The sequence below is a fragment of the Tiliqua scincoides genome, chromosome 5 (genome assembly GCF_035046505.1).
Source record: "Tiliqua scincoides isolate rTilSci1 chromosome 5, rTilSci1.hap2, whole genome shotgun sequence".
Lineage (NCBI taxonomy): Eukaryota > Metazoa > Chordata > Lepidosauria > Squamata > Scincidae > Tiliqua > Tiliqua scincoides.
Genome location: NC_089825.1, coordinates 18,108,260 through 18,135,751, shown reverse-complemented (window position 1 = coordinate 18,135,751; position 27,492 = coordinate 18,108,260). Strand labels below are relative to the sequence as shown.

The window sequence follows — 27,492 nt, the reverse complement described above, 5'->3', positions numbered from 1 at the left end:
CATGAGCTGCTGGAGATCTTTGGCAGAGTGGGTAGTGACAGCTGCATTGTCGGCAAAGAGGAAGTCACGCAGACATTTCAGCTGAACTTTGGACTTTGCTCTCAGTCTGGAGAGGTTGAAGAGCTTTCCGTCTGATCTGGTCCGGAGATAGATGCCTTCTGTTGCAGTTCCAAAGGCATGCTTCAGCAGGACAGCGAAGAAAATCCCAAACAAGGTTGGTGCAAGAACACAGCCCTGCTTCACGCCGCTTCAGATGTCAAAGGGGTCTGATGTGGAGCCATCAAAGACAACAGTGCCCTTCATGTCCTTGTGGAAGGATCGGATGATGCTGAGGAGCCTGGGTGGACATCCAATCTTGGGGAGAATCTTGAAGAGGCCATCCCTGCTGACCAGGTCGAATGCCTTCATGAGATCTATGAAGGCTATAAAGAGTGGCTGTCGTTGTTCCCTGCATTTCTCCTGCAGTTGTCTAAGGGAGAATACCATATCAGTGGTGGACCTGTTGGCTCGGAATCCGCACTGTGATTCTGGATAAACGCTCTCTGCAAGTACCTGGAGCCTCTTTAGTGCAACTCGGGCAAACATCTTTCCTACAACGCTAAGGAGAGAGATGCCACGGTAGTTATTGCAGTCACCCCTGTCACCTTTGTTCTTGTACAGTGTGATGATGTTTGCATCCCTCATGTCTTGAGGTACTCCACCTTCTCTCCAGCAGAGACGGAGGATTTCATGCAGCTCAGTGACAATGATCTTTTTGCAGCACTTTAGGACTTCAGCAGGGATGCTGTCTTTTCCAGGTGCCTTGCCAAAGGCAAGGGAGTCCAGGGCCACGTGAAGTTCTTCTAGGGTTGGTTCACCGTCAAGCTCCTCCAGCACAGGCAGGCACTCAATGTTGTTCAGCGCTTCTTCGGTGACTACATTTTCTCTGGAATATAGCTCAGAGTAGTGCTGCACCCAGCGTTCCATCTGCTGCGTCCGATCCTGGATGACCTCGCCTGTGGCAGACTTCAGAGGGGCAATTTTCTTCTGTGTTGGACCTAGGGCCTGCTTGATACCATCATACATCCCCTTGATGTTGCCCGTGTCAGCTGCTATCTGTATCTCGGAACAGAGCTGGAGCCAGTAGTCGTTAGCACATCTCCTGGCAGTCTGCTGGACTTTGCTTCGAGCAGCTCGGAGGACCTGCAGGTTGCGCTCACTGGGACAGGCCTTGTATGCTGCTTGAGCTCTCCTCTTTTCCTCAATGACTGGTGTCAACTCCTCAGAGTGGGCTTCAAACCAGTCTGCCGCCTTGTTGGTCTTCCTGCCGAATATGGACAAGGCGTTGTTGTAAACGGCATTCTTGAAATGTTCCCATCTGTTGGATGCGTTTGCATCGACCGGGCCTGGAAGAGATTCCTCAAGCGCTTGTGCAAACTCCTCCACTTTTCTCTGATCCCGGGTCTTGCTGGTATCAATGCGAGGTCTTCCTTCCTTTTTCATGTGGTACAGTCACTTTGTTTGCAGTTTCACTCTGCTGCACACCGGAGAATGGTCGGTGTCGCAAGCAGCACCCTGATAGCTGCGCGTGATCTTGATGCTGGGAAGGCTGGAGCGTCTGGTGAGAATCAGGTCGAGCTGGTGCCAGTGCTTTGATCTTGGATGTCTCCAGGAGACTCTATGTTGGGGCTTCATGTTGAAGAATGTGTTGCTGACATAGAGACCGTGAAGACAGCAAAACTCTAGCAGGCGTTGGCCATTTTTGTTCATCTTCCCAGTGCCGAACTGACCTAAGCAAGTGGGCCACGAACTGTTATCAGCACCAACTCTAGCATTGAAATCGCCGAGAATGAACAATGGCTCTTCTACGGGGATCTTCTTGATAGTGGTGGTCAGGTCATCATAGAATTTGTCTTTGGCTTCTGCTGGAGACGACAGAGTCGGTGCATAAGCACTGATGAGAGTGACAGGTCCTGCTGATGACTGGAGCTGCAGGGACAAAATTCTTTCACTTCCCACAGTAGGTGGGATGATGGATTTCAGCAGGGTATTTCTGACCGCAAAGCCAACACCATGTTCCCTGGTTTCGTTTGGTGGTTTTCCCTGCCAGAAAAATGAGAAATTTCTCTCCTTGACAGATCCGGAATCTGGCAGCCTAGTCTCTTGAAGGGCGACGATGTCCATCTGCAGTCTGCTCAGCTCCATGTCGATGACAGCTGTTTTGCGTGCGTCGTCTATTTCTTGCAGGTTATCAGAGAAGCCAGGTGTCATTGTCCTTATGTTCCAGGTGCCCAGCTTTAGGGCAGGAGTTTTCAGTTTTTTATTGCATGGTGCAGAGTTGTCGATCCACTTGTCGGTTTTCACCCTAAACCCCACGCACCCCATGAGGTTAACGGACCGTGGCGAGGCAACACCTTACTGGCTGGGGACTGCCCAGCTTAAGGCGGGCGGTAGCTGCCCAATGAGATGCAATGATCTCTCCCACTGTCGGAAGCAGCCCCTGGTGTCACACTCTACGCCAATCGAGCGAAGACTTATAATCGGTAACTGCTGCTTCCCGTGTTGTGCTGACACCGTATGGCGAAGTTGGAGTGTCCTCTCCTGTGCGCGAAGCCTGGGTAACAAAGGTATGGAGGATAGGCTGTTACCCATGCAGCAAATCCCCCCTCTCCACGTCATTGGAATGATCCAATGGAAAGGCAGAAGCCAATATGGTTGGTTCCAGCGGCGTCACAGGAGTTGCCAGAGTGTGACTGTGTTCAGCCATGAACTGCCTCAGGGACTCCGGCTCCTGATTTTGCCTCGAGGTTGACTCCTGAAGCCTTTTCCACAACTGGGCTAGGCCTAGTTGAGCAGTATCAATCAGCAAAGTTTCAACAATTATGGAATACATCGAGAACACCAACCTGTGCCTGAGGAGGGTTGAACAGCTTCCTTAGGTGGCAGGCTGGGGTGAATGGTGGACTGGTGGGGATGCCCCCACACACTCTGCTGCTGGTCATCTTCACCCACTGCTTGTGTATTCTCTTGGCTGACCAGCCAAATGAGATAGAGATACTGAGCCAGTTGTTAAAGTATCTTATTGATTGATCCAGTTTTAATCCAAACCTTACCTTGTATTCAAATGGAGCAGATGCATGGGTAGCACTCTTTTCATTTGCAGATGGAGTTTCCACCAATGATGCACTGCTCCTCTGAAATTCTGGTTGTTACTCTAACCCTGAGTTGCATCCTGAGATCAGGCAGATCACATCTTCAAAGTTTTCAACAATGGTGTTGCACTTTGCCCCATCTTACGATACACCACAAAGGCAACTGGACTCCAGAAATCTATAAAGGACTGTCTGCAGTTGCTATTGGATGAGGAACAAGGCTCCCAAAATAGCAGTTGGGGGGGGAGCTTTCTTAATCAGGATCATGGCAGGGCAAACATTAAAGACCTGCCACCACATTCTAACCTGGACTGGACTCCCCTGCAGTTGCATTTCTGAAAGAAAATTTAAGACTGTCAGAGCTACTAACTGTCTTAATGTGTGCTTTGGCCCTTAGTCCTTTATGTTACATGGAAACACATTCTCTACTGTTTATTACATGTTTTCAAACCACAGTACATGACTCTTAGTAACAGCTTTATTTACAGCTTTATGTAATACGTGTGAACCAAGAGACAAGAAGAAACAAGAAGTTTGCCATGGTCAAGCATTATTTCATTTTAGATCATTTTCTATTTTTTTAACAACAGAGCACTGAAAGTCCATATTAAGTGAAAACTATATTTAATAAAACTGGGTACCCCACTGAAATGTGTAAACAGCTGTGCCCTACTCACACTACTTGGTGAATTTCATGCTGGTATGAAGAATGTTGCATGCTCAAGTTCAGGGCAGCTGAAAAGATTGTTACCTGCATTCTGTCCGATTAACAGTGTCTGAATCATTTTGGATCCTATCTGTCTTTGTTTGCAATTAACATGGCAACCACGCTTGAAACAAGTAAGACTTTGTAATTTGCAAATATTTTTATGTTTACATTACTCAGCATAGGGAATAAAGTAGTATCATGACTACAAAATAACTTTCCAATATCAACAGAACTCAGACCACTTTTCACTGCAATTCTTCATAATTATTTGCTTTGATTGGCTAATACAACTCCCCTCTGTCATTGCAATTACTGCTGCCGTTATGGCTTGCAGCTTTTGAATTAACCAGTTAATTAATCTAAATCAACTTCTGTTAAGATGATTCTGTTGCCTACATAGCTGCACTTTTTTTAAAATAAAAGACATCCAAATAAATATTTTTAGATATAGCAAATATTGTAATGCCATAGTGTAATCGCCATAGTGTAATGCTACATGATGAAAAGCATTTCCCCCTATTTTCAGATATTTCTAGTCTCCCAAAGGCTTCTGTAATGCCTCAGCATCTGAGGATGGCTGTTGAGACATCTTAAGCAGTAGCCATTGTGCTGGGACACTTCCCTCAGAATCTTTGAAATTAGCGCCATTTTAGAAAGATCACATGGTAGAGTGAACAAGTCAATTTGTGCCTTGCTAATCTTCACATCTGGCTTTCCATGAACAATAGATGCTGGCCAGACCACACGTTGAGATTAGCATGCCCTAGTTGACTGGTCATCCATGTCCCATGACAAAGTCAAGGAGCAGGTAGGGAAGTGCAGGGGGGCTATAAATTGGATTAACTGATGACATCATCAACTCCAGGTGTTTTAAGGTCATACACAAGGTTGCCTAGTGTGTGACCTGGTTGGTTGTTCAAAACTAGCTGCTATTTGAGCAAATGTGCAACTACTCACTTTGCACAGGACCCCAGAAGAGCATGAGTAACTAGAACAAGGATAGTATTCAGTGAGAGGTGTTTTTCTGCCATTCTGCATTCTGATACCCAAGTATACAACTCACTTCTGGCTTTATGATTCATGTCTTGTTCTGATCCTTTGTATCCCCCCATTGCTTTATTCCTTCAGTCTTTTAATAAACTTCTAGCAGTTCTACTGATTTATCTGTCTGGACTAAGCTGACACGGGAGAGAGTAGGTTACCACACCTCTTACACCTCTATGTTTCACCATTGTTGGCCTTTGAAGGGAACCCCATAGGTTTTGGGGCTCTCAGTTAATGGGGTAAGGGCAGCTCAAGGCAGCCTCTTTCTATCTGGACATCCTGGACTTGGGAGGTAGCTGTGGGAAGATGATCAATTTTCTAGTAATCTCAGTCTGACCAACAAGAAGTGTTAAGTTGACAGCAAGTAACAAAGGGCCTTTGCTGTCCACTTCATGCTACCCTCATTTTGCCCTCCACCCCTGTTTCTTCCCAATGTCCCTGTGCTCTGCTATGCAACCACAACTTTCATCAGTGTCCCCTCTCTGTGTGCCCCAATGCAGGCAGCTAAGACCCAGTAAACCCCATATATTCTTTAAGTTGCCTGATAGAGCAGGGGAGGAAAGAGTTTCACATCAACATGGAAGATTGATTTTGTAGATCATGCCTAAGAACTATGTGTATGACACTAAACAATTACTTGCCTTAAACTGCAATCTTATACGCACTTCCTTGGGAGTACGTCTCACTGAAAGCAGTGGGATATAAGACTGTATGATGCTGCATTGTTAGGCTTTAGAATTTAACATCTCTCATTTCCACTCTACAACATTTGTGTTTTCTGTAATCTTGCCACCCTGTGGATTCAGGCTCTTGGGGACTATCCATTAGATAGCGCTATACAAAACTGTAAACATAGCCTAACAGAAGCAGCTTGTTACATTTGGATCAAAAACACATTACTTGCTTGGTTTACGTAAAGGAAACATATTGCCTCAGCCTGATCTCTATTAGTCCTAATGGATTGTCTCCCTAAATTTTCCGCATACCGACCTAAACCAGTGCTTTTTCAACCCACATCATGACAGGACAGTACTGTGTTACACTACTAAGTACTGTGTTACATTACACAGCTCTGCCTGGCTTTACTCCATTGGAAGTGCAAATAGCTGGAGGGGCAGTGCACAGGTGAAAAGGTGTGACTAGAACTTACCAGCAATCAGAGAAGCCTCTTTCTTATTGCAGGGACAAATGTGAGACATGCTGTTCACTTCTGTGTACAGCAACCATTACTGGTAGCAAAGAAACTAGCAGAAGTGGTTTACCCTCCAAAATGGTTGAAAAGCCCACACAAAACCCTTCAGCAACTGGAGGAGAGCCATTCTGATTTTGTTTTCAACTCTGTTAAACCACTTGATACAGTGGCAGAGAGGAGGTTCAGTATTCTCCCTTCTAATTTAAAAGAACCTCGAATCTATCACTTCATCACTTGGCAGGATATTTAGAGCCTAGCAATTGCAGCTGTTGGAATCTACACTTTAACACAAACAGTAGAGCTTTATCAAATAATGATCCTGCTGGGGAATGATAAACTTCCCTCTTTTGTTAAAGTTACTTGGGCAAATGACAGGAAGAAGCAATTGGAAGAGGAGGAATGGGATGATGTTTCAGCATTCAGTGTCAGCCTCTCTCTGGTGTGGGTATGAGAGAAGCCCAGTACAAAGTTTGAGTCACTGGTATGCAAAGCTGGTTGGGTTATACCAGATGAATAAAATCTCCAACCCAGATGTTGAAAAGGCTGTGGGCAAGCTGGGTTATGCTACAGTTTACAATGGTATATGTAATGCAATCCAGTGTTTCTGGAAGAAAGTTGTCAAAACATGTAATAAAGTTACAAATTGCCATATAGATCTTGAGCCTGCCTTGCTGTTACTAAATTGCTTTGATAGTCAAAATGCCAATTTACCAACATAAAGAAGCTTTCGACTGCCTTGTTTATTGTGGCTAACATTTCCACAGTTAGGCAATGGAAAGATTCCAGAGAGCCTGCAAGGAAAAAGAAGCTTTCAGGAGGGGGGCAGGGGAGGAGGCCTCTTATAAGACAGAATCTGGTATTTTAAAAGGAGAGAGCAGGACAACTTTTTATGAAGAACTGCCTATCAGGAAAACCCTGCTTTTTTGACAGTTCCCTCTGTAGTGCAAAATAATCATTGGAGGGATGGTCCATTTAATTTTAGATTTTGTATATATGGGAAAGACTTACTTGGAAGTCTGGAAGCATGGAAGATTTACTTCACTATTCACTTAATAACTCTGTGAGAGAATGTGCAAAGATCTAGACTGGTTCTTGCCAGTACTAGTTTTCCACCAATAACAAAAACAACTAAATGAATTCCTATGGGCAATAGCAAAGGATGGCTTCATAGTGGAGTGTGTAAGCTAAAGGTTTTTATTTCTGTATGAAGTGGCCTGATTTAATTATTCAGCTTTCAGCCCATTGTACGCCCCTGACAAAAATCACTCCTGAGTGTGTGTGGGGGGGGGGGAGGGGGGATGACCATCAAGAACAGATGAGGTACAGGGGCAGTGCTGGAAAGCAACCTGGGAAATAAGTGAAAATCAACTTTCCCTTGTGTGATGAGAAGGTCTTCTAATATTTTGGTGTTAATATTACAGTTTATGGCCATACATATACATTTAGGCCCAAATCCTAACTGACTTTCCAGCACTGGCATAACTGTGCCAACGGGGCATGTACTGTATCCTTCGGTGGGAGGCCTTCTCAAGGTAAGGGAATGTTTGTCCCCTTACCTCAGAGCTGCATTGCCCTTACCTTGGTGCTGGAAAGTTGGTTAAGACTGCACCCTTATTTACCTAATATGAGAAACAACTGTTTGGAAATATAGCATCCACTAATTGCATATTTTAAAAATGGAATCTGATTTTATTTTTAACCATTGATGCAAAGGTTAAATCAATTTTATCTGTAAATGTGTTTATTTTGTAGTTGTATGTTTACATTTGTCTATACTTAGATTTTTTTTCAGGAGGTTCTGATCTTTTGTACTACTATACTGATAGATTTTAAAAGACAAAAGCAAGTTTACAGGCAACCGCCCTGTATCCACAAATCTGGTTCTCCAAGCCCCCTTGCACCCAGTGGTGTACCTAATGATTGTGTAGACCAGTGGCAAGTTCAAAATTATGCCCCGGAAGTGATGTCACAACCAGAAGTGACGTCACACCTGGGCTTTTTAAAAAAGTAAAAAACAGGGGAAAATATACCTCATCCCCCCAGCAGCTCGCCATCCACTTTCTCTGCTGCCCCTCCCCCCAGTCAGTGGCACAGCTAAGGCATCTATCTAGGGTCAAATAAGGTTTTGTAACCCCCCCCCATGACAAAAATCAAATTTAATTAATTATGTAAATAAATAAAAAGTGTGCCCCTTATAGAGACATTGTGCTGGGGTGAAGAGGGACAGTCATTCTCCCCTGCTAAATATAAGGGGCACACCTTAAAAAGTTTCTCTTTACCCAATTAGCAGGGTATTATGATACATGGAAATGAGAGCTGACTCATATCAACACCTTATTGATTCCATGCTACATCATAACAACACCTCATTGGCTCTCAAAACAATCAATATCATAGGTTAGTTGTGAGTTACGAAATCCATTTTTTGTTCCATCAGGCAGTTTGTGCCAGGGGTAAGATCCTAAACAAATTTAATGGGTACAGGGGGTGTGGAGGTAAGGTTCTCCCGTATCCAAGAATTTCATACCCTGGGGAGGGCATGCCCCTATTCATTCACTGATGTGTTGGCACTACTACCAATACCAGGGGTACTGAAGGTTCAGGATCCAGCCCAGACCGTGGGCCATGACCAACCTGGCCAACTGCCAATGCTAGCTGCTGGTTAGGTTGTGTATGTGTCACAACCACACACAACATTTAAGACCTAAGGCCAGTTCAAAGGTTAAAAATAGCCTGAACCACACCATGGTCTATCCATTTTCTGTTCCTAAACTGGTTTGCTAGCACATACACAAGGAATCACTGGAAAGGTAATAAGGAAGGGATTTAATTCATGGGTTGAATCCTAAGAACCATGAACAGAGTTCCACTTGCAGAAAGGAACTTTCCTGCCTCATCTTTCCCAGTTAAGCTCCCTGGAACCCACCCTTCCATAGCTCATGGAAGCAGCATTTGGGTTTCCTTTATTAGATTCTTCTAGATCCCCTTTGCCCTAGAAAGTGACTAGAAAGATACCAATGTTCCTTAAAACAGCAGAAAGCAATCAATCTCTTTGTAACATTATCTGAGATTACATTAATTGCTTCCTATATCTCAGATATATTTGCATGCCCAGCAATTAACAGAATGCCAAAAGGGTTGAAAGACTGCAATATTTAGTAGACTTGGAAGGAAAGGAGAATAATGCTGGCAAGCAACCACATCTAGAGCTACTTACAGTTGGGCATTTTGCTAATAATTTATAAAATACTTAGAAAATATTTTCTCACCTTTGCATTTTCAATGCAAGGACAGATAGCCCAGGCTGCACTGGCTTGAACATCTGGGTGAGGATTTTTCAACAAAGACCATAACAAGCGAACACCATCTAAGCGATCAATTATCCTGTTAAAAAAATTGAAGACAACAGTTGGAAAACGGATGTGCTGTAAAAATGCACTCTGCTCATTAGATGTTTATATTTCTTGTAGTTTTGTATGTGATATTCTTTGTACAAGTTCATCAATGGTTATATGTTATGTTTTGGTATTTTTTAATCCTTCCAAATAGGTCAGAAGTCTCCATAAATAAAAGATTGTACAAATGTGATTCAGAACAAGATATACTCTCTCACTGAGCCTAATGAGAGCTATATGCCATGTATTTTTCCCACAGCACTTTGCCTTAAAAAATCTTTGCATAAAAAATGAAAATAAAATAAACTGCATTATATAGCTAGGAGTCTTGTAAACTTTAAAAACAAGCCATGTGACTTTTTAACGAGCTGCATGCAAAATCAAACCAAAATTCAAACATACTGGTTTCTTTCATATAGCAACAAATACTTTCCAAAACAAATATTTATGCCAAAAAACTATGTACTTAACTCTATATTGAGTCTATGTTTAATTTATTTACCTTGCTGTATGACATATTTTAAATTTCTATGTTGCTAACCTAACATTCAGAATTAAAATGGGTCACACCACAGTGCACCCTTTGTTGAGCATGAATAACGTGCAACTTGTTTCCCATGCGTTCCCTACTGACAAGACTAACACTGAATACCATGTTAAAATTGCTAAAACATACTGTAATCAAAGTATCTTCATGTCTAGCTGAAAAATGAATTATCATCAGAGTCATCTTTAAACCATCTGTCTTATGTTTATATATCAATCAGTCTAGGGGATCATAACTTCATATTAAAGTCCACCGAGTACTTTAAAATGGAGAGGAAGACCAAACAAAACTTAATATCCTTTACAAACATAGCTTTGTTCAGGGAGATATGGAAAATTCAAAGCAGATGAAGTGAAGATAAAGAACACCAGGCATGCTTTGATTTATAACCTCAAATGTTTAATTCTACACAGTTTGTCCACATCTTTAATTGTGAATACATTATTTTGGAAATAAAATAAAATACAGATTTCACTCATATAAAAATCAAGCAAGAACATCTACTTTCTGTTCATTATGTAAAATGAGTTTGCCAGGAATGAAAAGTAAGTAGAAAATCAGCCCTGTACGTAATCATACAATTATTTTGATGCAGACAGAATGATTTAGGACACGAACTCGCTGTCTAAAGTAACTACAGCTTTTTTAAATTGATGCAACCTGGTTATACAATTTTGCTTCCAACATCCAGGTATTTTGGAGAGGAGCAAGGGCAATCTGAAAAATTAAACAAGGCAGGCAAATTTACACTGCCAGTAAAAAGTGCGCCAACAACAAAAATCAACATGGAAAGTAGTAAATCAGATTTCAGACCAAGGAGCAGTAATTAAACAAGGCTGAAGCACATAAGCAGGCATAAAGCAGTATGTAAATTCACTGTTCTGCATGAGAAAGGAAAAGGGTAATTCACCTTTCTATTGAAAAAGTATTTCAGAAAACCAAGAAGTATTTTATCCTCATTCATAAAAACACTTTTAAAAACTATGCAGAATCATAAAGTGGTTGCTTCTCACACCAATCCTTCAGAGAGGTACAATATCAGTATTCTCAAATTCACAGTTGGAAAACTGAGTATGACAAAGAGTAATTTGATCAGGGCCAACAACAGAGATTTGGGGACAGCCTGGGGATTCCAGTACATACTTTATTGACCAAAGAACAGCACTGCCTCTACTCATCATGCTAGTTTAATCATATAAGTTGGTAATAATTTGCTTTGGGAATTTAGTTATCTTTTGGGGAATCTTGAAGTCCACAGAACATGCCTCTAAAAACACAACTACAATGACTGCTGCAAGACAGCACTACTTTGATCTTGTCTTCCTTTCTCTCCAGATGTCCTGCAACCACTATCTATACTAGTCCCTCTGCACATGGACTCCCTTAAGGGCTACAGGTCCTGGCACTCAGGCAAGCCATTTGACAAATGTCAACTGTTTGGTTGAATCAACTCAGATATATCTTCCTGCATTTCATTCCATGCCCAATGTAGCATTACGCAACAAAATGCTATCCTTGGTATAGCTCAGTGGTTCACAAAGTGTGTACTACGATGCCTCAGTGCATCATAGAAAGCAGCCGGGGCACCACAGCACCCCCTTGTTCCTTTGTCAACTGCTTCTTGTTAGTGTCACGAAACACTAACAGAAAGCAGGTTGGAGGGCTACAATTAATGTGGCGCTAACAGGAAGCGGACAGCATAGGAAACAGTGAGACAGCACCAGGAGACTGCAAACAGAGACAGATAAGTCATTTGCACAATGGAGGAATTTCCTTCCCATATTTTCTAAGGAGCACGGAATTTCCTATCATGCCATGCCATGGGAGAGTTTTGTATACACATACAAATATGCATATATTCATAACAAAGGGTGCCTCTGAGCATATAAAGAGTGCCTGTCTCTTAACTGCACTACCCTTTTTCACCTCCCTTGCTTGGTTCTGGGGAACCACAGTCAACAGGTAGTCGGTTAAGGGAGCTGCTGGTCAAAAAGGTTTGAGAACCACTGGCAAAGCTCATAACAGTATCAACCATAAGTGGACAAAGTGTCTTGCTCAGGTGGTGGGAGTCTCCTGAGTCTTCCTGTCTTGATAGTTATGTGAAATAGCCATTGGAAGCAAAAAAAAAAAAATTATGAAAGTAAAAAGACAAAGCATTGGATAAAAATCAGAATTTATAGTAATTTGTTTTTACTGTGGTCTGGAAGATGTTTAACAACATTCCCATTAAGACATTTCTGCCCAACATTGCATATACGCAACAGGGACCAAATGCATACACCTGTGGGCTGGGCGGAAATGAATTATCGCTACAAATTAAAATGGTGAAACCTGATTTTTAAAAGGCTATGCTATGATGCACTTTTACTACAAATAGGTTTCTCTGAAAATCTGCATAGAGTTGGACTGCAGAACTAATTTTGTGTTGAAATCTCTTTTTAGCCTTAGCTAAATTGTACAGTTACCAGACCCTGTATGAAAATTTGAACACATCTACCTTTGTCAGCATACAAATTTGAATTCATTCATGTTTCGCATTTCAACATTGTTGTGGTTGTAGCTTCTTAACATATATAAAGACATGTTGACATCATGAAGTCAGTAAGTAGTAAGCATGGTCTTTAAAAGGCTGCAATTCTAATCACACTTTCCTGAAGCCCCAATGAACAGACTAGAACTTACTTCTGACTAGACCTCATTAGGATTGTGCCCAAAGTCATTTATTTGTGGTTCCGTGAAGTGAATGCCACAGAAGATTAAATCATTTGACATATAAGAATTTTATTCTTACTACTTTGAACAAGCAAATATTTTGTATAACATATTCCATAGAGCTGAATTTTTGTAAGTTTCAGGATTTGTGTCAAAATTCATACACTCTTAGGGGGAGAATTTTTGAATCACTAAGCAAAGTACATGAAAATAGAATTTCCTTATATGCCATGCTTAAATTTTCCCTGAATCTATAAGACTTCTCTCACTCCATATGAATGTAAATAATCCTCTCACAGGAGTTGAGGCCTTAAAGAGAAAATGATGAGAATATTTTTCATGCAGAAAGGGTCTTTTTCAGCTCTTCTGAGCAGCTTCAATGCGCAAGAGCTTCTCACATGGAGAAGTTGATGCTATCAAGTGAATCTGACCAGACTTCAGGAATTTTTGCATGCTCTCGAGGGAGACCTTATATGGGCTGTCAAACATAGGGGTGAGGCCTTTCTTCATGTTGTCCTAGTACAGCTTGATTGTTTGTTGTGATCAGAGATGGTTACTGGGACTCCTTAACATGGCTGAGAAAATCCAAGCACATTTGGCATCAAAAGTTCAAGTTGCTAGTTCAGTGAGATGGCTTCTCCTAATCTTCTCTCCAATCTCCCTACCTCTTTCCTAGAATCCTGCTCTAGTTGTTGAGCCCTGCTTTTGCCTCATTTTGTCTGTAAAGGATCCAACTGACTGCTTGTATTGCTTAATTGTGTTGCATGTCTATTTGCCTCTCTTAAAGAGATGGATCCATTTCCATCACACTGTCAACCTCCAGTTCCTGACTTGGCATGTTTATCTGGAGTTCCTGCGATGTTATTCTTCAAAAGTCTTCTGAACCATTTGAATTTGCCTTGTAGTATGTTCTTAAGACTAGCTCTGGCTGAGTCCCATCAGCATGCTCTTGACATATGATTTCAAAGCAATTTAATGGCTTCCTAAAATACTGCTCTATGTAAGCCAATCTTGGTCTCACTGCAGAATTGATTACTTGTGTAATTTATACTGGAATATATTTGCATAGACCTTGATTATTGTTTAGAGCAGCTGCTTGTTTAACCAAGAAGCCTTCAGTACATGTGCTTATTTTAAAGATCTCCTGGCTTGCCAGGGTGAAATATGCTTTCCTACCAAGGTAACAGTTCTAAATGAAGTCCTTCTTCCTACATGTTAACAATCTTAATCTACAGCAAGTCATTTTTGTGCTCTAATAATTTGATATTGAATATTTCCAGGATAAACAAGCACCAGACTTACTCAAAGACACATGCGCACACCCTCAACATCTGTTTCTTATATCTATCATCCTTTTTGTTACACCACAATATGCCAGGACTCTTGAGAAGCCTGACGGCAACTCTTGCCAATTGAGACCACATACACAAATGTAAATAGTGTTATACTGACTATATATATTGTGCTCCCTGGTAAGATTACAGGTTTCAAGTCTTGCAAAGCACAATCTCGTCTTTTTGAAAACCACAATTCAAATCTTTTAAACTTAAACAAAAAAAAATGGTTACAAACTGCTTTGATAAACAGGATTGTAAACCAGGAACTCAAGCTCCATCTGGCTGGCTAAAAAGCATAAGAGGTACTTACGATCCCATCACTGAAAAGCTAGGCTTGCATTAAATATAAGGCAACAGAAAAATCAATAAAATTTAAAAAACATAATAATGAATTAAGAGTAAAGTTGCATGGGATCACTCACACACTTATACACCCAGGCAAATACAGGAGGAAATGAGTTCCCAAGTGTACATTCTCATTTATCTAGAAATGACAATTTATGGTGGTGTCAAAGAACAGACTTTCCTATCCTGTGCACAGGCCACAGTATTGTGCTGCTGCAAAGCATCTTCATCTATTAAAATATTTAACAGTGTGATTCTTTGCAAGCTTGAGATACCTGTGTGTGACACACCTGAGCATTATTGTCTGCACTAAAAACTCTGGGCAATGACAACATAATTTCTGGTGCTGCAGAATGGCTAAACCAGGACTTCCCTGCCCCAAATCCTATCTCTTCAATGACCTCATTTGGGTGGCCTTAAGCTTTAGCCACAGTATAGAGATAATAACACAGGTAGTCCCTGACATGGACTTTCCAATTTATGAGGACAGCTCTTTCACAAAGGTGCTGTCTGTCTGGTCTTGTGCTTTTGTGCAGGCACAACAGCATTGTTCTGACTTACATCGATTCTGACAATATCCAGAATGGAACCAATCCAGGACATAAGTTGGGGATGACCTGTAATGATTTTTTTTTTTTACAGGGCTGTTCTTAGAATTGTATCAAGATAATTCATGTGGAATATCTGCACAGTCAAACCTCTGCGCTGGTGCTTCCCTCCATCTGGCCACCACAAAGTGCCTTATGGCACTTTCATGATGGCTATCTCCTTAGCAGGGCACACAAGACTGGCACTGCTGCCAGGTAGGATTGGCCCTTAATATCTTCAAAGTTGTCTAGGTCATTCTCCCTCTCCTCCTTTTTTAAAAAAGCACAGGAATTTCTGAGTTTGCTAAGCTAGGCACTCAGTTCTTTCCTGCTATTTGTGCCATGTGTGAATGCTGCTTAATAAGGGACAGAAAGGAAATGAGCCACTTTTAAACTAATTGTACATACCAGCTAATGCTGGCTGTGAGACATTTGTGTTTCAAATGGCAAGAGACATACGTTTTTCATAAGGGCATAAGCATAAGGAATTTCATAAGAAATTCCTGTGCTGCAAGGAGCTTTGGTTGATCAGCCATTATCATGTCTGGTAAAGTTTTATAGCTGTTGAGAATTATCTAGTTACCTGCCCTCCTTTTTGGGTCCAAAAATTCATTTGCACAAACTCTGGCATAGACCAAATATTCTAAGAAACAGCAGTTTGGCTTTTAATTTAAACAAAAATAAAAAAATAAAAAGCATATTCTGGCTCAGGTCTGCAAACATAATTCTATTTGCTATCTCATGTAGACAATATTTCCTGCAGAGAAAACTATTCAAAGAATCAGAATTGTGATTTGCCAGAGCAGACTAGCCAAAATGTATACTGGTCCAGCCTTGTTATACACGGATTTTTTTATACACGGATTTGACTCAACAAATGGTCTGTGCAAATGAGAAGGAATGTGCTGATATCTGGAGAAGGAGAAAAAATGCACCCCTTGAAAATCACAGTTTAAAAAACTGTTTTTTACTGTTGCAGAGAGACAGCCATACAAGTGATTACAGGTATAACCTCAGTATCCACAGATTTTTCTATCTCAAAGCTGATGAGAAGGGTCCTTTAAATTAAAGGAAAACAGGAGTTTAATAATGCCAGAGAGGGCAGCTGGCTGACAAGCCATCAATCATTCTCTCTGCAGTCTTCACTCTTCCCTTCCCTCTGAGCTAAAGTGAAAGAAGGCTAAATGGCAGAGATTATCACCTTCTCCATTCTTTCCCCCTTGCTGGGGCTCCTGGGGAAGGGAGGGATTGCTGCTTCCTAGTGAAGCCTAGGAAGAGACACTGTGCCTGGAGAGACACTGATTACCTCTGTGTGCATTATAAAGGTCAGCAAGGCTGTTTTTAAATCACCAGAACAAAGAGACTCTGTTTTTCAAATTGATTTGCTATAGTGCGTTTTCTGCCATTCACTGAGTTCTTGGAATGGAACCCTCCTGAATAATGACCTGTAAAGACCTCAACCTGTAATGTTTCTTCCCAAACCATCAGCACCTTTCCTATCTGTAAAACAAGGTACACTTTGTGACACCCCTATTTTAGCAATGAGTTAGGTGCTCTTGTTGACCATTTCAGCACAGAGTTGTCCATATTGGATATAAGAGGCTCTGTGCAGCAGTATGTGCCTGAAGCTTGTGCAACTGCCAATATGAATTTATGACTGCTTGGATTTCATTGTTGACTTATGAAGCTATCACTGTTAGGATAATAAAAATTATTTTTTATATAATATAATTGATAACCTACTCCTCTTGGTGAGATACAGGGCAGAAGTGACTCCAGTCTATGCTTTCCTTTCTCTCATTTGCCTAAGCTTGTTTGCATATATGCCACGTTTACTCTTCTGTGCTGCCTTGCCAATGCAGAAACACAAATGCCTCCTTAGGAAAGTGGAATCACTGCACCACTATCCAAATATTGACTGATTTATGCAAAACAGAACAGGAGGAGGAGAAGATAAGCTATCTCCTTCTGACAAGTTTGTATACAAGTGGAGAATTGTGCCACAACCTTGTGGGGAGTTACCTCATCTTAAATAAAATAGAAACAATGCTGATGTGAACATCTTGTTCAAGCATTTCCCATGAAATTTAAGTAGGGGAGGTCTCAAGCTGCACAAACTTTACATTATACAAATCAAACACCAATAACTCAATAAAATGGCACCCCTCTGCAGTTTGTGCTCTTGGTGAGCAATGTAGAAAAATTTGAGGTTTGTTTAGTTTCCATGTATAACTACTAAAACATTCAGGTTAAAAGTACTTTAGGAAAGCACTTTCATAGTACCATGTATGCAAAGAAGAAGTAGACTTTTTAAATGTCTAGACATGCTGGAAAGTTAGAAAATATGGTTCACTCAAAGTGTCTGAAAAAAGACATTTCATTTTGGAAGGTCAGATATTATCAGGAGAGGGGCTACAGAACACATGCTTAACATGCAAAAAATTCAGTTCTCCATCTGAGAACTTCACAAGCTACTCCTTAAAATAATTCAATACAGAGCAGCTTCACACATTTATCAGGCTTAAGTTTTTCAAAACCTTGAAAATTATTTTTATCAGAAGACTGAATACATGGTTAATCTTTAGTTCTTATGCACTAGCTTTGTGCAATGCACATATCACACCATCAAAATTCTAATATATTTAAGGGGGGCATTGGGTTTTTAAAGAATAATGTGACCTACACACAGTAATTTTTTAAAAACTCCTTGTGAAGTTGGGAAGTGATATAATCTGTAGCCTTCTTCCATATAACTGATATGACTGCATGTTGCTGACAGGGTGATTCCAGAACAGGGAAGTCTGCTTCACCTTGGCTAGGGAGGCATGAGCAGGCCCAAGGCGAAAGATCACAGGCAGAGAACATAGGGCTGAGCTGTAGTTGGGAGTTCAAGAAGTTAGTCAAGCAGAACTGGAATAAGAGGGAGTGGAGAGAGGCAAAGCAGGAGAAGCAAGTCTGTTTTGTTATTCTGACAAGTTGCTCAGACTACTGGGCAAGGGTTTTACTAAGCATGAGAATGGGGTGGAATCCATGCACCTTAGAGAACTTCCTTGGCCCACAAAGTTTTTAATTGCTCTGATCTGCTGATGAGCCAGGTTGAAGGTGGCACAGGAGGAATGCCACCTGAGAATGACTGCTGGAAGATCCAATTTGAGACCCACACTGCTGCCGTTCAAGTAACAGCCAAGTAAAAAGTCTTAGTGTGCTCAACTAAAGTAGCTGTTTTGATTGTGGCCGCATGTTCTAAGTAAATAAAAATAGATTTCACATTCACCCACAATAAATCCATCACTGACTACAAAAACAGAAGAAAAAGAGGAAAGTAAAAATTTTGTTAAGCAACTGAAGTCACAATCACTGGCTATTATTTTAATTGTGTTCAACTTGATGAGCATCTGGTGACCCAAACCGGACATGCCAACATATGCAACAACATTGTTTTGAAAAAGAACTTACATCATACTTTCAGGTTCTGTTGCACAGTATCCCACTGCCTTGGTCACATTCACAAGAAGAGCCTGATTGGTTCCAGTGAGTAAGGCAACAAGGGGTGGGATGCCACCACACCTCCGGATAATACCCCGATTGGCTTGTTCTTGGCAACATTCACCTAGAGCTCCGACAACATTCACCAGGACTTCTTCTGGTTGATCTGTCAGCAGCCCAACCAAAGTTTCTATAGCTCTGTACTCCCGGAATCTACAAGGAAACAATTAGAAACAATTCCACTAGAATAATTCCACTAGAATAATAGTCCAGAAAATGTTTTTCCAGTCAGTCTTTTTGAAAATCGCAAACCTGCCCTGCTTACTGGAGCTTACTTCAGGTATATATAGGACTGCAGCCTAAATAGGCCAGACAGGAATTCCCTGGGAATTCCATGCTTGCTTTCATTTGGAGGCAAGCATGGCCACTTGTCTTACTCCACTTGGATTGCCAGGTTGCCAACTCTGCAGGTCATTATGCAAGTATATTTGGATTTTTCCATGTTGGCTAGAACTAGATTAGACACTGGCTGGAATTGTGAGGCTAATTTTAGAGTGAACACAAAAGCTAGCAACTCCCTTTACAGAATCCCAGTGTCCCTTTGGAAAAATCATATAAAGCCATTCAATATTTCTTGCTTGCTAGAGTGCTTATTTTAATCATTCAACTGAATGCATATATTTGAGGAATTTAAGACGTTGTCCATACTTGGTCACATTCTCTTTGCTGATTGAGCATTTCCAGATTGCTCCTGTCACTGCTGCTAGAAGTTCCTTATTTCCAGAGTTAGAAAGTAAAGTTGCAAGAGGTTTTAGGCCCCCATGCTGCCTCACCAGGTCTCGTGTTTCTTGGTCTTCAGCACACTATGTAAAATACATATATATTTAAGAATAAAAATAAGCATACATAGCAAAGACCCATTAAACAGGCTTCCATAGACAATTATGACATATACTACCTATATTTAAAAGGAGTAAGGTTTCACTTCTTTTAAACAGGAAGGGTACAGAGGATAATGTAGTGTGGGCTTAAGCACCATTAAAAACAATCAGATGAGTACATTTAACTTTCTCTGCATTGTACTTCAGTCCAAGGCTCTACATGCACTCCAGTGTGCACCTGCAGCTTCTTCTCTATCCAGTTCAATGCAGCTTTGCACACATAACAAATCTGCCTCCAACAATGAAGTCCACAAGAGAGTCATTGCTTATGCAGCATTTTTATGTGTACACAGCACACACATGCTTCTGTTTACTTCGGAATCCTTTATTAGACAGAATATCATAAAGCTCAGGGTGGTAAATTAGCTCCTTAGTAGTACTATTGCAACCACCAGGCAATAATTATTTTAAGTGACTTGCTGTGACTACCAACATAGTTGGCAATATTTCAGAAACCAAGTGTTAAATGCACACAATTGTTTTGGGAAGTCCTGAAGCTATTTGGACTATTATTGTCTCATAGTTCTTTCCATTTGTGGTGAATGGAATGTGTGTACTTCACCATGAGCAGGGATCACCCATGTTAAGACTTCTTGAATTTTGTTGACAGAGGAGGCTGCGCATTCCTGCCTCCCTCCCACATAACTGTCTTGTTTGTCCTACCATTTTGCAGAAGAACCAGTATGCAAACAACCTCTTCTTTCCCTGGAAGCTATCCTTACCTTAAAGATAGCACTAGCACAATGCATTTGAAGTTCTTCCTTGTCACTGTTCAGATTTTTCACAAGGTTCTCAATCATCTTCTCCGTTTTGATTGCAAGTCTATAGCTTGGCTACAAACACAAATTTATCAAGATCCATCAGCAAATAATGGAGATTGCTATCATTCAGAACACAAAGCAATGTGGTAGAACTTTGATGACCTCAGCCAGGCCTGTGCAGAACCCTTTTAGGGATAGCTTCTTGGCTTCTAGCATGTAAATGTTCAATGAAATCAACATAACCAGCTCTTTCAACCATGACAACATACACCATGTGCCTCTTAGGATGCGGTACAGCTCTTAAGACTCCAATCAGAACAATTAATCACCTAGATTCTGTGCTGTCTTTAGTATTAAGGACCTAAGCTTTCTAGAAGAGAATGTGACCTACAGTATCCTCATTAATCGAACATATTTTCCAGGATAAAATGTTTTGAAATTGCTTTCAAATGGTTCAGTCATAACACTTGTTGTAAAAGCAATGCATAATTAGAATGGAAAGTACCAAAAACTACTCCATAATGTTACCAACTATGGGAACAATGTACCCAATGTTACACTGTTAAATTCTATTTTTTTTTTTAAATGGGAAAGATTTAAATATGCACATAACTGTCCAACAGAAAGCTATGCAACTTCTGTTTCGGCTGCATCTTGGGGCATGAGGTTGTTGATGTTGCAAAGACATTACTATTGCAAATAAGTAACACCAAGATAAATGGTGTTTTGCATCAAGTGCCACATGTATGACTATATGCCTCTCATGGGTGTCATGGGGGGCATGTCATGGGTGTGTCCTTGTTGCAAAGAGCTCCAGGGACTCAGGGAATACGTCTGTTCCCTTGAAGCCTTGGTAGCCGACCTGGAGAAGCACAGGCAGGCAGAGAAGGACCATGGGGAGACTTCCAGGGACAATCAGGCTTCGTCCCAACCTCAGGTGTGCAGCTCCTCAGTTGCCTGGGTGCGAAGTCTCGGGGCTGCAGGACGTCATCCTGGAGAGGAGGAAAACAATCCCCTGGGGGGGACCCGTTCTCCAGGGGATGGGCCCGTATCTGAACGCACTCAGAATACTCCTCAGCAGGAGGGGGGTCGGGGACTTCTTGTAGTGGGGGATTTGATTATTAGAAACATAAAGAGGGGGGTTTGCAACAGATGTGAGGACCGCATGGCAACTTGCCTGCCTGGTGCAAAGGTTGCAGACATCACTTCTCGTCTAGACAGGCTGGTAAACAGTGCTGGGGAGGAGGTAGCAGTTGTGTGCATGTCGGCACCAATGACGTGGGCAAGTGTAGCTGGGATATCCTGGAGGCCAAATTTAAGCTATTCGGTAGGAAGCCGAAAGCCACTACCTCAAAGATAGCGTTCTCGGAAGTGCTACCTGCTCCAAGCGCAGGGCCAGCTAGGCAGGTGGAGATCAGGGGTCTCAATGTGTGGATGAGATGGTGGTGTAGGGCGGAGGGGTTTAGATTCGTTAGGCACTGGGGAATGTTTTGGGACAAGCAGGGTCTGTAAAAGAGGGACAGGTTTCACTTGAACCAGAATGGAACCAGACCGCTGGCGCATAACATTAAAAAGGTGGCAGAACAGCTTTTAAACTGATCCCTGGGGGAAACCAGACAGGAGCCGAGGGACATTCGGTTCAGAACATAGTATAACAATGTTGCATTTGCAGACGACACCAAACTTTTCCGAGTGGTGAAGACCAGACGTGATTGTGAGGAGCTCCAGAAGGATTTCTCCAAACTGGCAGAATGGGCAGCAAAATGGCAGATGCGTTTCAATGTCAGTAAGTGTAAAGTCATGCACATTGGGGCAAAAAATCAAAACTTCACATATAGGCTAATGGGTTCTGAGCTGTCTGTGACAAATCAGGAGAGAGATCTTGGGGTGGTGGTGGACAGGTCGATGAAAGTGTCGGCCCAATGTGCGGCGGAAGTAAAGAAGGCCAATTCTATGCTTGGGATCATTATTTTTATTTATTTATTTGTTTGTTTGTTTGTTTATTTATTTATATCCCACCTTTATGCCCAAAGGGCACACAAGGCGGCTTACAACAAGTAAAAATACAACATTAAAAACAATAATTAAAACAATTTACAAATAATTAAAAATCTAAAAACAAAAAACAAACCCCGTGGATTCTCATATAAAAAAGCAAGAAAGCCAGCCAGCCTGTCAACAATTAAAAGCTTTTTGAAATAAAAAGGTCTTCAGTCCACGCCGAAATGTTAGCAAAGAGGAAGCAGTTCTCAATTCTAAGGGGAGGGTATTCCAAAGTTCGGGGGCCACCACCAAGAAGGCCCTCTTCCTGGCCGCCACCCCTCTCACATCTCTTGGTAGCGGCACAGTCAAAAGGGCCCCCCCAGATGATCTAAGAGCCCGGGCAGGATTGTAAGGAAGGAGGCAGAAAAGGTATTGAGAACCTTAGAAAAGGTATTTCATTAGAAAAGGCATTGAGAACAAAACAGCTAATATTATAATGCCGTTGTACAAATCGATGGTAAGGCCACACCTGGAATACTGTGTCCAGTTCTGGTTGCCCCATCTCAAAAAGGACATAGTGGAAATGGAAAAGGTGCAAAAGAGAGAGACTAATATGATTGCTGGGCTGGGTCACCTTCCTTATGAGGAAAGGCTACAGCGTTTGGGCCTTTTCAGAATAGAAAAGAGACGCCTGAGGGGGGACATGACTGAGACATGCAAAATTATGCATGGGAAGGATAAAGTGGATAGAGAGATGCTCTTCACACTCTCACATAACACCATAACCAGAGGACATCTGCTAAAATTGAGTGTTGGGAGGGTTAGGACAGACAAAAGAAAATATTTCTTTACTCAGCGTGTGGTCAGTCTGTGGAACTCCTTGCCGCAGGATGTGGTGACGGCATCTGGCCTGGATGCCTTTAAAAGGGGATTGGACAAGTTTCTGGAGGAAAAATCCATTATGGGTTACAAGCCATGATGTGTATATGCAACCTCCTGATTTTAGAAATGAGCTATGTCAGAATGCCAATGCAAGGGAAGGCACCAGGATGCAGGTCTCTTGTTATCTGGTGTGCTCCCTGGGGCATTTGGTGGAGCCACTGTGAGATACAGGAAGCTGGACTAGATGGGCCTATGGCCTGATCCAGTGGGCTGTTCTTATGTTAAATGCTTAGTGTTGGGATTATGCTTCATAGAAGGCAAGGTATTAGAGCTCTTAATTAAGACTTTTCTTGATCAAGACTTCAAAAGTTTATACAGCCTGTTATAGACGAGTTCTTATTCTGCTAAAATGTGCAGGCACACGCTGCACATTTTAAGATTTAAGCTGTAAGATTTCTTTTCTTTTTCAACTGTGTGAGAGCCAGGATAGTTTAGTGGTTCAGAAGTTGAACTTAGACGTGGAAGATCCAGGTTCAAATCCCTGCTCAGCCATGAAGCTTCCTGGATTATTTTGGGTTAGTCACTATCAGCCCTACCTACCTCCAAGGTTTGTGAGGACAAGAAGAGGGAAGGAACCATGTATACCACTCTGCAGGAAGAGTGATATAAAAATAAGAAAAATAAAATAAAAATTATCAGAAGATGCCATTTTCAGTTTTGGATTTTGTTCTTGTTTAACTACAACAACTGAAAAAAGAGTCAAAATGCTGTTAACAGTTTCACTCATTAATGTGTTCAGAATTTTACTGAACAAACCCAATAGAACAAACAGTTACTGAATTCCCTGAAACTATCTTGTGACGTGTCTGTTATTGAGTTGTCAACAGTATAGTTCAGGGTGGATCTAACTTTTATCAAGTATTGGTGTATTTATTGATTGAATCGGAGATTCTGCTTTTTTATTTCTTGTAACTGTAGACATAGTGAGACGGCTTACCTCAGATGCACACTCTTGCAAAGTCCCAACTACAGGTATTAACATGTTGGAATGAGGAGACTTTAGTAACTGAGCCAGCAGGGGGATGCCTCCAGCCTTACGTATTGCATCTTTATTCCTAGCACTTTTGCTGCAGCTCCAGAGTGCCAAAGCCCCACAACGTGCTACTTCAATCTCCTTTCCTTGAAGGGGAGTAAAACGATGTGCTGATCCCATGTGTGAACAGTCCAGCAGCCCAACCTGACATGAAACACAGATCATCCATTACACATAATGAACAACAGCAATAAACATGACAATTCACATGCCCATGCACCCAATTGAGAGATTTACAGGTCCTGGAGCCATGCATAAGAAGTTCCTCTAGCTAAAATAACTGAGGCTGAAGGAAAAAAAGACATACCACTGCTACTTTTGCACTGGCTGTCAGCTTTTTGACCCACTTCGGGAAGCTGCTTATTATAACCTTGAAATCATTAAAAGTGCAGGCGAGAGACCCTTCCAGCCTCTGAATGAAGACATTTCTCTATTGCTGTTCTACGACCCAATTCTACAGACATGCAACACAAATAAATGGGCATTCCTGTGGAGTTAGGCACTTCCCTGCTGTGACAAAAGGTGACACTTCAGGGCAAGTAGCCAGCTCTGTGCACCAGCGGCCAACCAACGCCCATCAGCCCTGGTGAGTGTGGGGCAAGGGGTGCGGGGGGGGGGAACAACAGAAGTGGGGAGAAGGGTTGATCTGGACCAGGAAGGAAGCAGGTTCAGCGGTAGCAGTGTCTACTAAATCCAAACCCCCTTCCTATGGAACCCTGCCTGTCTACCTCTCTTTGGGTGTGGGACACAAGAAAAGGTACTTTTATTTCATCAAGGCATATGGTATTAGAGAATCTGAAGTTATTTTCTGATCTCCTGCGTCATTAGTTTAAACAGAATTTTTAAACAGCATTAAAATTGTGCTATATTTGTCCTTCTATGATGTTGTTTTAAAACATTTTTGGTGAGCTGCCTTGCGTGAAAATAAATGCTTTGAGAAAGGCAGCATATAAATATTAATATAAATAACATTTCAGGAGAAGGATCTGATTGGCGTGTGCAAAAGGTTCCACACTAGTCAGATAACTCTAGATGGGAGCAACTCTGGCTGAAGAACTCTGAGCACTGATCTCATAACAGAAATCTCTATCAGGTTGACAAAATATCTTTTTAAAGATTAAAAAATTACACCACAAATGTTAATTAGATACAATGTCTACTTACTAGTCTCTTGATTCCACCATGCTGTCTGACTGTTCTTCGTGCTCGCTTAAATTTGGCCACATTAGCTATTGTCTCAGCCGCCAAACATTTCAAATCTTGATCTAAAGAATCCAGTATCTTAACCATGATTTGTAATCCTCCAAGATCAGCAATTGTACGTCTAATCTGTGGATTTTGGCTAATTTCCTTCAGAATTTTTAATGAGCCAATCTAATCAGAAAAGAAATTACATTCATAAGGTTTTTTTAAAGCTGTATATAGAAGCTTGAGTTCTCTAGACAGCTGGTTTAAAATACCCTGTCAAGTACTGGTATCTGTTTCAAACTAGATCTCCTGCAGCTTGTCTTGGCCATAACCAAGGGCGACATACACAGAAGGATGGTTACCTTACCATCATGCAGAAAATGTCAAGGGGTGGGATGGGAAGGTGAATAGTGCAAGGAAAAGGTGATGAACTTTTGGAAAAGAACTAATTTTCTTTCATGCAGGCTGCTCTCAAGGTGAAAAACTAGGTGAAGTAGCGATTGCCTTCTGTCTTCTACAGCTGAACAGAATCCATGAAGGAGCCCCATGGGCAACAAGGGAGACTCTGTTAAACAACAGAAGCCTACATCTGATCCATAATCATTTTTGAACTTCAGCTGAATTAAGCTATAAGGACGGTGCTCACTTTCCAGTTTTTTCATTTGTCGCTTTAAAAGTACAGCATAGCAACTTCAGATAAGTTGAGAACAATTCCAAGTGAGAACTGCTTTTAAACATAGACTCAAGAATGAACTCCATAGTAACATTTCAATGTCAATATAGACATTTCAATCAGTTGTGACTGAGGTTCTCAAACTGGGGCGTCGTGATACTTAAGCATCTAACCCCTTAAGAGGCAGAGTAAGGGGCAAGGCACTGCAGCGGCAGAGAGGGCTTTTTCTAAAATACCTTACCTGCTGCTGGAGTCCAGGGGGTGAGGGGAGCCCCACAAAGTGCTCTGAAGGGCTCCCTAGAGCAGGCAGTAAGTGAAAATACCGATCACAACCCACTTCTGGTTTTGCGATCGCAACCCGGAAGTGGGTCAAGATCGCTATTTTCACTTTCTACAAGTTCCGCAGAGTGCTCCCCGACCCCCTGGAACTTGACAGCAGGTAAGGGATATTAGGAAAAAACCTCCATTGCCCTTGCAGCAGCGTGATCCTAGGGATTGGGCCATTTTCCCCACCCCCACAAAGATGTACCTCAGGACTTGAACTCCAAGGGAGTTTTAGAACCCCTGAGTTAGGAGCTGCTCTTGTTTTCTTAATTTTTCCTCATTGTTTTAAATATTAAGAACTGCACCTGAGTGTATGGGGACAGAGAACTAGAGCTAAGTAAGAGAGCCATGGGGGGGGGGGGGACAGCAGTTCAGGGTAGAGCACAAACCTTCCAAACAGAAGGTCCCAGGTGCAATCTCTGGCATCGTCAGTAGGGTGGGGAAAGATCCCTGCCTGAAATCCTATAAAAACAATGCATATCTAGATGGACCAATTTAATCCAGTTTAGCACAGCTTCTTCTGAATCTGTTCTGAAAGGCAATATTGTATACAGTTCTTGGATAATAGCTGCTATACAAGGCATCTTTTATTCTGAGAAAGTAACTCACCTTACACTTGATTTCTTCAGTATCAAGCAAATTAATCAGCACTTCAAGACCTCCAACATCTCTAATTGCCAGTTGACAAGTTTCTTGAGACAGGTTGAAATCTCTCATTGAACACAGTGCAATTACAGTAGCAGTCTGGTTACCTGCCTAGAGTAGCAAAATGGAGGAGTTAATGGAGTAGTTAATACAACGGAACACAACTTTTTGCTATATGAACATACTGTGCTGACAGAGAGGAGCACGCAGATGCAGAGGTTACAGACAAAACAGAACAAAGCAATATCCTCTTCAATTTTGTTATCAGGCTGCAAACATATGTTCGCTTATCTCAAGAGTAAATTGCACTGCACCCAATAGGTTTACCTCTGAGTAGACGTACACAGGACGTCCTGTTACTCTGTTAAATCACTGAGCCCTGCAGGTCTGTGTGTTTACTTGCCATTAAAGCTAGCAACAACTGAGTAGCTCAGTAGTACCTACTGCGCATGCAGAAGACCCCAGGTTCAAAGGGCTACAAGATCCTTTCTCCCTAGATTTCTGCCACCACTCAGTG

The 27,492-nt window shown here is 41.7% G+C and overlaps 1 protein-coding gene across 1 annotated transcript in view; it reads right to left on the bottom strand.

Moving 5' to 3' along the window:
- ODAD2 (outer dynein arm docking complex subunit 2) overlaps positions 1-27,492 on the bottom strand; it is a 90,315-nt gene that overhangs the window by 27,824 nt on the left and 34,999 nt on the right. Inside the window, exons 10-16 of the mRNA XM_066630920.1 lie at positions 26,940-27,086; positions 25,310-25,519; positions 24,050-24,289; positions 20,149-20,259; positions 19,194-19,348; positions 18,456-18,698; positions 9,346-9,460 (exon numbers count right to left, since the gene is read on the bottom strand). Of these exons, the coding sequence (XP_066487017.1) occupies positions 9,346-9,460; positions 18,456-18,698; positions 19,194-19,348; positions 20,149-20,259; positions 24,050-24,289; positions 25,310-25,519; positions 26,940-27,086 (1,221 nt within the window). The remainder of the gene's footprint in view (positions 1-9,345; positions 9,461-18,455; positions 18,699-19,193; positions 19,349-20,148; positions 20,260-24,049; positions 24,290-25,309; positions 25,520-26,939; positions 27,087-27,492) is intronic.